Here is a 13,098-nt window from a genome sequence, read left to right on the forward strand (position 1 = left end):
ACTTAATGAAATTTCATAACTGTATGTATAACAGTGTCAAACATTAGTTCTTCAAATGGACTTATGCTTTACTGACTAACAAGAATTTCCAAGAATTCAAAACCATTAAAATCATGTGTAATACTTCTGAACAATAAAAAGATTTTCAAATCAGCCAATGTAATAGCCATAATGGATTTAAGACTGGTACTTTTCAAGGATCAACCAGACATCACTGGAAATCTTTAACAAAATAACAGGTTAATATGACCATTCACTGGATGTCAGCTCATCATTATTTTCCTTTAGAACCCTACGAAAATCATGTCAATTTTTTATGAGAAAAAACAATGTTGATGCGATCGTCCATCTAAGAGTAGCAATAATAAGATTTTGAAACTGGCCACCATGGTGGCCATATTGGTACCATTTTATTTAATTCAAAACCAAGTAGATATCATAAGGAGTTTACTGGTAAAGAATACATGTCAATCTGATTTTTCATTGATGTAAAGTACATTAATAAGATTTCCAAGATGGCTGCTGCAGTGATCGCATCAGCAACATATTTAGCGCGACCCAACTAGTTATCATAAGTAGTCTTCTGGAGAAAACTCAATGCTGACATGATTTTACATTCCGGAAAAGAAGAAACAACAAGATTTTCAAGATGGCTATGGTCACCATATATTGGACCTTAGATCAGCATCATTTTTATTTATGACAGGCAACTCTTCAAATGAATTCTTTCTTTGAATACCCCATGACTATCCTTTCTGGAGAAGAAGCATAACGAGATTTTCAAAATGGCTGCAACAGAGACCATAATGAACTTCGTATTGGCACCATTTACATTTAGGACCAATAAGCCACCACAAAAAGTCTTCTGGTGAAATCCCATGTTGATACGACTTTAACTACAGGTAATAAGATTTTTAAGATGGCTGCATTGGTGGCCATAGTGACCATTTTCATTTCGGACCAACTCAACATTATAAAAAGTTCAATAGTGACACTTCATGTGAATATTGCTTTCCATTCAGAACCTCAAAATGCTTGTCATGGCAGCCTTAATGAACTTGAGATCAGCACCATTTTCTTTCATTTAAGACTAACTAGTGTTATGTATATCTATAGTTTTTGTACCTCCAGCTACATGATTTCATTTAATTTAATTTATGTTCATTGTTGTAAATTGTACAGAATATCTTCATTTAGATTTTGTCTAAATGACCCGAGTCTATTAAGAGCATAAATTACATAGGGTCTATAAATAGATTCCAATGCATATGTTGACGATTCCTAATAATAATCTTAATAATAAGACTTTATGATGTCCTTGGCTTACTTTTTCATTGGCTGATGGGGTGTATATGATTCTAGAAGAATTCAGTTAATTCCCATTGGTTGGGCTAGGTCAAATGAATATGGAAGTTCAAGTCAAAATGAGCAGTAAGATCTGTTACGCAGGGTATATTGTGAAATATAGTCACAGTAGATGGTGTATATAAGGAAAGAACCAATCAGATTCATTCCGACTTTGGTGTCATTCTCATTTCTTGTGTTGTAAGTCTGCAGACGTGTTTTATGTTGTACTTGGATATTATTCGAGAGGAAAAAAATTTGTTTGGACTGTTCAGTGGAAAGAGAAATTGCTCATTACTTGGACTACATATTATTCTGGATCTTTTGTGAATTATTTGAAGGGTTCTGGATGACTACATCCTGACAATGTCAAGATTCTTGGTAGACCAGTACATTTCTAGTTTTGAAATTTATAGGGCACTTTTTCCTTCATTAGACTTTCATAGAACTTTATCTGGATTATTCTGGATTCACTTCCTGGATTCAGTTCTCGATATTCTGGATTCAGTTCCGCTTAAATTTTCAATTATAGCTTTGATAATTAAATTCTTTGTTAAGTTTTACAAAACTTGTTGGTTTTGCTTCTTTCGGTTACTAAGTTTATGACCACGGAGTAGTAACAATAGACATTAAAAGAAATCTTCTGGTGAAAATTACATGCTTATTGGGCTCTCACTCAGTTCATGATAACAAGACTTTCATGACGGTCACTTCAGCAACATATTTGATATTTGAGCAGCACCGTTTTTATTTAGAACCAAGAAGTTCTTATTATGAATGTGTGTGTAAAATTGAATCACAAGCCTCCAGGCAGATTCGGAGTAGCAACAACAAACTTGCGCAAACAGATGATGGGCAACAGACTATCAAATAGTTTCTTTAGTCTATGAACAGTAAAGCTAAAATAATATTTTGTGAGATGCAAAAACAGAGCTAATAAAAAAAATATAAAAGTTATAAAAAATGTAACCAACTTATTCAAATACGATATTTTGTTTCACAGCAGTGACACTCTTATCTTGCATTTTCAAGAATAGATTATAAGAATAACAGCATGGAATTTGAGGATGTGATCACGTTAGTGGTTGTTTTACTGTTTGAGGAAGTGAGGACAATAGTGGTGGTTTTCCTGTTACAAACTGAGGAAGTGAGGATGTTAGTGGTTGTTTTACTACTGCAAACTGAATTTGAAGCAGTGAGGACATTAGTGTTGGTTTTCCTGCTGCAAACTGAGTTTGAAGAAGTGATGACATTAGTGGTGGTTTTCCTGTTGCAAATTGAGTCAGAAAGTGATGACATTAGTGGTGGTTTTCTGTTGCATATTGAGTCAGAAAGTGAGGACATTAGTGTTGGTTTTCCTGTTGCATATTGAGTCAGAAAGTGATGACATTAGTGGTGGTTTTCCTGTTGCATATTGAGTCAGAAAGTGAGGACATTAGTGTTGGTTTTCCTGTTGCATATTGAGTCAGAAAGTGAGGACATTAGTGTTGGTTTTCCTGCTGCAAACTGAGTTTGAAGAAGTGATGTCATTAGTGGTGGTTTTCCTGTTGCATATTGAGTCAGGAAGTGATGACATTAGTGGTGGTTTTCCTGTTGCAAATTGAGTCAGCAAGTGACAACATTAGTGGTGGTTTTCCTGTTGCATATTGAGTCAGAAAGTGAGGACATTAGTGTTGGTTTTCCTGTTGCAAATTGAGTCAGAAAGTGATGACATTAGTGGTGGTTTTCTGTTGCATATTGAGTCAGAAAGTGAGGACATTAGTGTTGGTTTTCCTGTTGCATATTGAGTCAGAAAGTGATGACATTAGTGGTGGTTTTCCTGTTGCATATTGAGTCAGAAAGTGAGGACATTAGTGTTGGTTTTCCTGTTGCATATTGAGTCAGAAAGTGAGGACATTAGTGTTGGTTTTCCTGCTGCAAACTGAGTTTGAAGAAGTGATGTCATTAGTGGTGGTTTTCCTGTTGCATATTGAGTCAGGAAGTGATGACATTAGTGGTGTTTTTCCTGTTGCAAATTGAGTCAGCAAGTGATGACATTAGTGGTGGTTTTCCTGTTGCAAACTGAGTCAGGAAGTGAGTTCATTAGTGTATGGTTTTAGTGCTGCAAATCGAGTTTGAGTAGCACTGCATCAGTAAGTTGGTCTAATACCTGTAAGATGCTTATAACATTTTCAAATCCTCAAACACAAACCTGTTATAATTTGGTCCAAAAGATCTGGTTTGGTTTGGTGCTTTATGGCACAATAACATGAGAAGGTTATTTATTGTCGTGACAATTGGCATAAAGTGTCTTACCAAAGGACACACAATGTTAGCTAACCCAGGCCAGCTCAATTATAGGATTTTAACCCCAAACCCTTTCTTCATCAGTCCAGCTACTTACTGAACCAATGTGGCTACACTGGTCCAAAATAAGTCAACGATATAATTCTCTGTGCACTACATCAAATGAGGCATCATTATGTCACAAGGGCATACAATTTTGGACAAAATATTGGGGATATACTACTGAAAAAATCTGGCATTCAACCAATCAGACTGTAACAGAATGTTCTTCAATCCATTAAATTCACATGCACTTCCAATGTTTCCAATATCCTAACACAAAATGTCTTCCTTTACAGCACTCCCATGCTACAATGCCTTTGATTATAATGCTGTTCCTGGGATGAAAGGCAAGTATGGTCAAGGATTTAATTTCATTTACAGTAGTGAAATTATAAGTTTCATGTATGCCAATATAAGATGTTGTATTCTACGACTACTGTGGACAGTGTTATAATACTTACCTGGGATTCACAAGCCTGTCCAATGGATGCATCCATCACAAAGACTATATTGTCTGGATCCTGATCAAAGTCAGAAATATCATAATTAATTACAATATAGGATTTTACAGTAAAGAAATATAGAGTAAAACATTTTAATAATGGATAGACAAGGGGATAAATGATTCTGTCTATAATAAACAAGTATCTCTTAACTTAAAACTGATATATCAATAATGATAAATAGCAAAAGGAAAATAGGTCATTAGGGGCCACTGTCTATCATAATGTGCTATTGTCTTGTAGAGTGCTCTTTTCTGTCATAAACGACTATTGTCTAATAAAGAGATACTGTTTCTAATAAAGTGCTATTGTTTGTTATAAAGGGCTCCTTTTTGACATAAAGGGCTATTGTCCCTCATAAAAATGATAGTCTGTCATAAAGGGCTACTGTATCTCAAAGTGCTATTGTCTGTCATAAAGGGCTACTTTTTGTCATAAAGGGCTACTGTCTCTCAAAGTGCTATTGTCTGTTATAAAGGGCTACTTTTTGTCATAATGGGCTATTGTCCCTCATAAAAATGATTGTCATAAAGGGCTATTGTCTCTCAAAGTGCTATTGTCTGTTATAAAGTGCTATCTTTTAGGATAATCATTTAATATCATTTAATAGATTCAGACATGTACTAGCCATGTCTTAAAGATGAAAACATCAATTTATAAAACAAAAGTTCACCATTTAGGAATTAAACTTAATATTTGAAGACAAATTCATGAAAATAAAGTGTGCTTCAAATAGCTCGGTAATAAAATAGGGCTTTTTTTAATCTGCTTCAGAATACAGATTTCTGTTTTAAAAAATATCAGTCTGATTATCTGTTAATTCTTACTAGATGATTTAAATTTTGAATACAACTCTTCATTTGCATTTTCTAACATTTAGAGGAAATTTTCATTAAGTGCACATTACACTGCTAAATTCTAATATCTCTGGGTGACTGACTGCACTTACAACTGCATTGGAGACCTCCAACATTTCCTCAAAAAGGGAATCTTCCTGTTTGTGACGTCCACTGGTGTCTACAATGATGATCTCAAAATTTTCCAGCCTGAATTTCTCCACACCTTCTCTAGCAATCACCACAGGGTCAATCTCAGTGTAACTAAACACAAATGAAAACAATTTACCATACTTGTCCAAGTAAAACACACTTGAAATATGAATAGTAATGACCAAGATCTACTGTCGTATTATGTGCCAGCAGATCAAGGTCTATGTGGAAAGCTTGAAATCGTAAGGACATTATACGGGGACTTGGAAATGGAGAAGGGAACTTGCCCCATCATTTGAAAAAAATGAGGTTAAGTTTTCAGAATACAGAAGGGAGTTAAAGAGGAAAAATAAAAGCTGGGCTTGAAACTATGAAGCATGTTTTATGCACCTTCATAATTTTTTGGGAAATAAGCATGAATAATGCAAGTGTGCAGTGTAGACCCCCGCTAGCAATGAAGAAATTAAGTAGTCATTTAGTCATTTAAACTGATACTTAGTCTGTATCTGGTTTACAAACAAGAAGAAAATTACCACTTAAACCCAACATACACTTATCAGCTTGACCTATTAGAGTTTCAATAAATGATCATTTGGAATTTATCATTTTCCACAGGCACTGGGAAATTCAGCCTGTTAAAATGATTTTCAACTCTAAGTTATTCTGGATGGACAGTAATCATAATGAGGCCAAATGACTGTCAGAATCTTCTATCTGACCTATAACTGTATATCACACCCTACACAATGGCAAACTGGGTTTAAAATTTTTTAATGTGGTCATAAAAGCCAATTTTCTGATGACAATTCATGTTAATAAAAAAAAACTAAATTGGTGACTGAAATTTCGAGGGGAGGGGTTCTTGTGCTGTTGTCTGCAGATTTTCAGCCTGCAGTTTCTGATATCTGCAACATACAATTTCTCACAATCAAAATTTATCAACAAAGAAACATTTAAGCTGCATAATTCTGAGTGCCTAACAAGACAGCTTCTAGTACCATTTTATGTTGTTGGTATGACTTGGCTGGGGTTTAAACCCATGACCTCCTGCATCCAAAGCAGATACTCTAACCACTTAGGCCACCCTTTTTCTAGGTTTCAGATCTAGATTAACTTGTAATGGACTTACATGAACTTTAAGCAACAGCCAAACGGCTACTTATTGCCAAATGTACCTGCACGTGCACAAACATAATTGATGGACATGCATGCCAAAAAGGAATGGCATATCCATTTCCTCCTTCCTGACAAGAAAATGGTAAGAGCTGTTCCATTAAAACATACATGGGACCCAGGGATGACACTTTTAAAGTAGGGTACTCACCCACTGATGCAATTTAGAATTTTCTTATCATTTTAATATGAACACTGTGAAATCAAAGTACCCTGGCACACATTTTTTAAAAACTGCCTTGATTCCCAGGGTACTGTGTATGTTTAAAAAGAACAGCTCTAAGTCTACGGCATTATACTTTTACAGCTTTCTGGAAAGCAAAATAAAAATATACCATTATGGAGCATTTATAGATGAAGTAGTTAATTAGAAAAACACTGATCAAAGTTATCAAATCGCTATCTTCACATTTTGTTGGTCTAAAATTCAATTCCAATTTTCATTTTGTGCAATAGTGAATTGTCATCTCTCTCTCTGGTCACTGACTTTTCCAAAATTCTACAGCCCCCCCCCCCCCCCCCGGCCACCAATCCTTGAATAAGATCCAACATCATTATCCATGCATTCACTTGCAATATTACATCATACAAACTATCAGATCTTGTTCAACAAAACATGACAATAATTACATCCTACTATTACAATACAATGAATGACTTAATTAACATACCTTCCGTAAAATGGAATCCTGGCTTTTGTTGCATTCTGTTTCAACTGATCAAAGGCTCCAGCTCTAAAGGTGTCAGCACATATCAAGCATGTCTTCCAGCCTTTTTTTTGGTAGTAGAAAGCCAGCTACAACAATTTAGAGTTAAAATTCATCTTTTTTATCTCTTTTAATGGAATAATTACTATATATACTCACTTATATGTCAGATCACACTGCAAACAATAAAGATCCTGATCTGGTATAACATAATGCACCTGCATAACTATTTTGTTTGTTCTACTGATTACTCCTAACAAATTGCAGTTCCCCAGATCAGCCAGTGCATTATGCAACAACAGATATGGGTCTGTGCAGTTTGCAGTTGGGCTCATCTTACAAGCAAGTAAATATGGTAGCATGCTAGCTAGGTGATTTGTCATCAAGACAAATGGAGAAAAATATTATTTTCATCAGCCAATAAAGTTAATAAAACAAAGAAAAGATCAGTCCTTGACAAACTGTGTAATAAAGTAAACATGAAAAGTTATTTTTAATTGGCAAGAAAGGTTAACAAATCCCAGTATTTAAAACTCCTGATGTTCATGTGAAACGAAATGACAAGTTAAAATAAAAGAAGTTTTTAAGTCAAATGAAGAAAACAGAAAGCTATATATCATGCCATCCTTTTTGGTTTCAATACATCCTGATTGACAAAAAAGTCTTCAAGACCTCTAGCTTATTTCAGACAGTTTTTGCAAAACTTACCATCATATGATCCATGCTAGTTATGTTAGTGAATGTTTACGTATGAGTGACTGTTATGTAAGAGTGAATGTTACAGAACAGTGAATGTTACAAGTTAATGTTTCATATAAGTGATTGTTACATAAAAGTGAATGTTACATTCAAGTGAATGTTACATACAAGTGAATGTTATATATGAGTGATTGTTACATAAAAGTGAATGTTACATACAAATGAATGTTACATAAAAGTGAATGTTATATATGAGTGAATGTTACATACAAGTGAATGTTACATATGAATGAATGTTACATACAAGTGAATGTTACATATAAGTGAATGTTACATATGAGTGGGGGCCCCGAGTGGCCGAGTGGTCTAAAGCGCTCTCCGTTACGGATCACTGCCATCTCACCTCTGTCTGCGTGGGTTCGAGTCTCGGATTCGGCTAATGTGGGTATGTGAGAAAGCCTGCCAGTAGCTTCTCGTGGGTCGGTGGTTCTTTCCGGGGTTTTCCCGGGTTCTTCCTCCACCATTAATACTGGCCGCCATGTATAGCCAATCGCGTGCTGAAAAATGGCGTTAAGCCCTACAACAACAACAACAACATATGAGTGAATATTGTAAGTGAATGTTACATATAAGTGAATGTTATATACAAGTGAATGTTACAAAACAAGTGAATGTTACAAGTGAATGTTTCATACGAGTGAATGTTACATACAAGTGAATGTTACAAATAAGTAAATGTTACAAATGAATATTACATATGAGTGAATATTACATATAAATGAATGTTTCATACGAGTGAATGTTACATACAAGTGAATGTTACATATAAGTGAATTATACATTAGAGCAAATTAGGTAAAATTCAAGCATTCCTTACCTTGGAACATGTGGTTGTCTTGCCACTGCCTTGAAGACCAACAAACATGATGACATTGCTCTTTCCTTTTGTTGGCTGCCATGCCTTCACACCTGGGTCAATCAGCTGAATTACAAAACATTTGTGCTGCAGCTTGAATGTATTTTAACTACAAATGTGTTCATAGAATACAAATCACCTGTCCCTATCTTTATCAATATAATATGAAGTCATTTATTGGGAGTCGGGGTGCAAAAAATGGTGCTTTCGCAAATACTTAAATTTAATGAGTGTACCTCTGACTTCTGTTATTTTATAAGGTGGAATATCTTTCATGGCGACTTTAAACTTATGGCTTCAAGCAACAATGAAATCCAGGAAAACTGATACACCACAAATAATTAAATAAGAACTTTCTAATTTAAATAATGACACACTAAGATGACACTCTTCAACATACATATCTGAAATTATACTAACTCCCATTTTATGAGTTTGAATCCAGTCTGGAACTCTAACCTGCCTGCATATATTGGTGTCACTTATTTCAATTTCTGTCATATAATCATGTAGCCAAACATGCAATGTGGGATACAAATCTTGCTCCCAATGAGTGGGACACAATTCTTGCTCCCATTTAACTTTAGTGTCCAATCATTACTACCAGCATTTATTACAATAAATATCAATATTTCTAACCACTTTTATTTTAATAATCACAAATCATTAGATTCAAATTTTATATTTGCATAAATTCTTCTTTTGCCATTAATTCAACCTCAAAATAAATTTTCCTTGCTGTGGGTGTGACTGCAACCTCTAAAGTATGTCACACAAGCAACCATCAAAGACTTTACAGCTCAGCCACAAACCTTGAATGTTTTCATTACCAGACATTGTTTGAACATGGATATGCATTGTCTTCATTGTTCCGACATACACTGGTCATGTGGTTCACGTTGTAACACAAAGATTTTAGTACAGTTAAGCAGACAATCTTCATAATGTGCCCTATCAGGAAGTTGAACAAAAATAAACAACCAGTGTCTTTTAAAAAATTAAAAATTAAAATGTCACATTTCACTGGCAGGCACATCTTGTTCTTGTCTTTTCTTCCAAACAGTTACATATAAACATAGATATAGCAAACAAAATGGCACAAACACTGTGAAATGCAAAAGATTATTAGAAGACAGAAGCATTTGATGAATAACTCTCAAAATGGAACAAGATTTCAACTTCTTACCATCTCTTAGGCTACGGAGAGCAGAGAAAGACAGAAAACTTTTTCCAGACCGGAACAGAAAAGATGATAGGTTTACATGTAGACTTAAGTAAAGATCTGTACACTATGAAAAGGACATGTGTATTTCGAGCGTTTTATTACAAAATTCAAGATCTCTCACAATAGTCATCTTGTATCTTTAAAACTGTGCGTGTCCTCTTAATTGTGGATCAGAGAGACACACAGCCTCCTGCCCAAAGAATGCTAGGTGCAACACTGTAACACAACACAAGAACTGAATCTTGTTTGTCCATACAAAATGTACAAAACATCATGGCTCTTTTCAGAATATATATAAAATGTACCCATCACTGGGCTCTTGTCAGGACATACAAAATGCACCTACATCAGAACTCTTGCTGGGACACACAAAATATACCTACCTCAGGGCTCTTGTCAAAACATGCAAAATGTATCCAACTCTAGGATCAAAATTAATGTTTTTCAGTATCAGCAGCATTTGATACTTGTAATCTTTACAACCGGCAAACTCTGGCTATTTTCGACATCCAATAGCATGTTTCATATTTTGAAAAAATAATTTAAACACATTTCCAAAATGTTTTTATATAACATTATTGTTACTGGGGCATGATTAATGCTGAATAAAGTGATTTACAGTGAATGCAATTGAAATCTGATTACAAAATATCACAGGCAAGAAACTTCAATTTCACATTTTTCTGCATGCAATTTACTGACATACCAGATTCAGAATCATAACTAATTAATTTTAAGCCTTGCCACAAATTCATCACTAGTTAAATATTGGGAGTCAGTGTACTGCAAACCAGTAACTTTTGTAAAGATGGCAATAGTATTGTTTATGTACAGGACAGCCTTGATCTGATTACAAAATGGGTCACTATCAGGCTGTTATGCGCACAGCTACTGTTGGAGTACCTGTTTTTTTCATGTGTAGCTAACTTTGACCACATCCATGACCAGGTTCAAGATAAGCAAAAAGTCATGACTTGATAATTATGATTCATTAAATTTTGTTTGCACATGATACCACAGGAACTAAAGTCTTACCATGTATCTGCTTTAAAGTGTATTGTCGTTATTCGCACAAGCTGAGGGTCAGCAGCAAAATCTCACCCATGAACCCCTTTTCATAATGCCCTTGGCATCTCCACCTGCTATATTCAGTTCTTCCGTAACTTACCTTGACAAGCTCCTTAAAGACAGCTGACTGGATCATCCGTCTCTTGTTTAGACCCCCTGCCATCTCATCAAAGTCAATCACTGATCTGAAAGATTACATTTGAAATTCAGCAGAATTCCTTCAGATTACAGGAATCTCAGTTCTATCATAATTTATCAACTCTCTCTTGTACACTGAAATATAATCACTTCTGTGTTTTCTGGATAATATATGTATAAATGAATGCTATCATTTTTCCTGAATGCCTTATCTTAATATTAATATCTCTACTATCTTCTGAGCATGTCCAATGCCAGTCACAAGTGGGCCAAGTTAAACTAGGTTACATTAGATTCTTGCTTGCAAATAAAGAATAACGATAATGTTTTAATGGGGCTTCTTTTAAAAATAAAGAACACTGATTACATTGGGGGGGTATTTTGTTCATGTAGATAAACTGCCATTGGAGATAAATATGCACAATGGTCTGTGTTGAACTTAAATTTCAGAGTTATTGTTTTTCAAAAGAGTGACATCCCCATTACCAGCATTCAAGTCAATGGCAATGATAAACAGAACTGATGGGCCTCAGTTCAGAAAATTAAATTGCCTCTATGTAGGAAAGGAAGTATTATTTGATTATTAAATTAGTATTTATTTAATATAGTTATTCTGGCCATCTTTGCATGCTAGTTTACAATGAGAACTTGTTTACATATGATTACAGAAATACAAGAATATGGTAATCGATCAGAAGGAGAAAAAGAACATGAAAAATCACTTGATCAGGTGTAACCAACATGTTTGAAGACCAGATGGTTATCTATTTAATCACCTGTTTTTTGTAATGGTGAAACATTTCTTATATTATATTCCAAACAGACCCGTATTATCTGTCGACTTAAAATCCAGATTTAGTGCCCAGAAATGTATGTACAAACTACAATATACATTTATTGCCCTTGTTAAGAGGAAATGGAAAGATATGTCCCCTCTAAGCAAATATTTTTCCACGTGACTTGGTGTGAGTAAACAATTCTTTGTATCTCCACCAAACAAGGGCATGAACTGTTTATTAAACAGAATCAAACAAGACAGGGAAAAATGGCTACTTGTGGGAAATATGATTACATGAAGGAGACACTATGTTTGGTTCCCTAGCATGTGATATTGTGTGTAAAAATCACTGACAATGCAACTTTTATCAGGTATAATATACTGTATTTCTCTGATGACAAACCTATGCCTGATGATAAGTACTTACTCAACTTCTACATCATCTTGGCAACTATTTATCAACAGAATCTTGTTCAATGATAAGACCCCTCCCCCAGGTTTTGTTGACAATGACAAGACAACCCCCACTTCTCTAAAAGCTGCTTGAAAGTCATACATACCTCACATTTTCTCTTAGCTGTTTGACCAATTTTATGTTCACATCTGCTTGAATTAATGCTGTGCATATTTCTTTCAGCATTTCATTTAACACCTGTGAAAAAAGTATTTGAGAGATTAACAGAAATGTGTATGACTAATCAATTTATTAAAATGTGTAAAAGATAATAGATGTTTAAGCTATTTTCTTAACATTAAAACTACAAAAGAACAGACTCAAAATTATATCTGCATCACAATTCCCATGTAATTTTATCTGCAATTATATAGTGTGGCCTGCTATAACACAGTAGTTGGGATCCATAGAAACTGACCATGTTATAGACCGAACCATGTCATAACCAACCAAGTCAGCTAGCTGACAAAAATTATGCATTTTCTTAAAGTATGGCCTGGGGGGAGGATAGGGTAATAGAAGCAGGTGCAAAAATAAGTTATTCTGATTAAATGAAGACAAACTAGTCTGGAAAATGCTTGTATACGGACAACTTACATGTGTGTAGTACAAACCATAATCCATTAAGTATTGTACTTGTATATAATAAATCCATGAATTTGAATACAGATCAAATGTTATAAGCTTCATATGTGTCACATATCCCATTAGAAAACATAATAAAAAGTATATATTTAAAAAATGGTAGGCCTCGTTTTGTTCTTTATCTGAATATC

General features: G+C 34.6%; 1 protein-coding gene across 1 annotated transcript in view; it reads right to left on the minus strand.

Annotated features, from left to right (window-relative positions):
* The window catches only part of LOC149805509 (signal recognition particle subunit SRP54), a 38,109-nt gene that overhangs the window by 22,062 nt on the left and 2,949 nt on the right, over window positions 1-13,098 (minus strand). The window contains exons 2-7 of the mRNA XM_089950111.1: window positions 12,429-12,520; window positions 11,053-11,137; window positions 8,621-8,725; window positions 7,009-7,133; window positions 5,125-5,275; window positions 4,134-4,193 (exon numbers count right to left, since the gene is read on the minus strand). Coding sequence (XP_089806237.1) covers window positions 4,134-4,193; window positions 5,125-5,275; window positions 7,009-7,133; window positions 8,621-8,725; window positions 11,053-11,137; window positions 12,429-12,520 — 618 coding nt within the window. The remainder of the gene's footprint in view (window positions 1-4,133; window positions 4,194-5,124; window positions 5,276-7,008; window positions 7,134-8,620; window positions 8,726-11,052; window positions 11,138-12,428; window positions 12,521-13,098) is intronic.

The sequence above is a fragment of the Sinohyriopsis cumingii genome, chromosome 2 (assembly GCF_028554795.1).
Source record: "Sinohyriopsis cumingii isolate HCF-2022 chromosome 2, ASM2855479v2, whole genome shotgun sequence".
NCBI lineage: Eukaryota > Metazoa > Mollusca > Bivalvia > Unionida > Unionidae > Sinohyriopsis > Sinohyriopsis cumingii.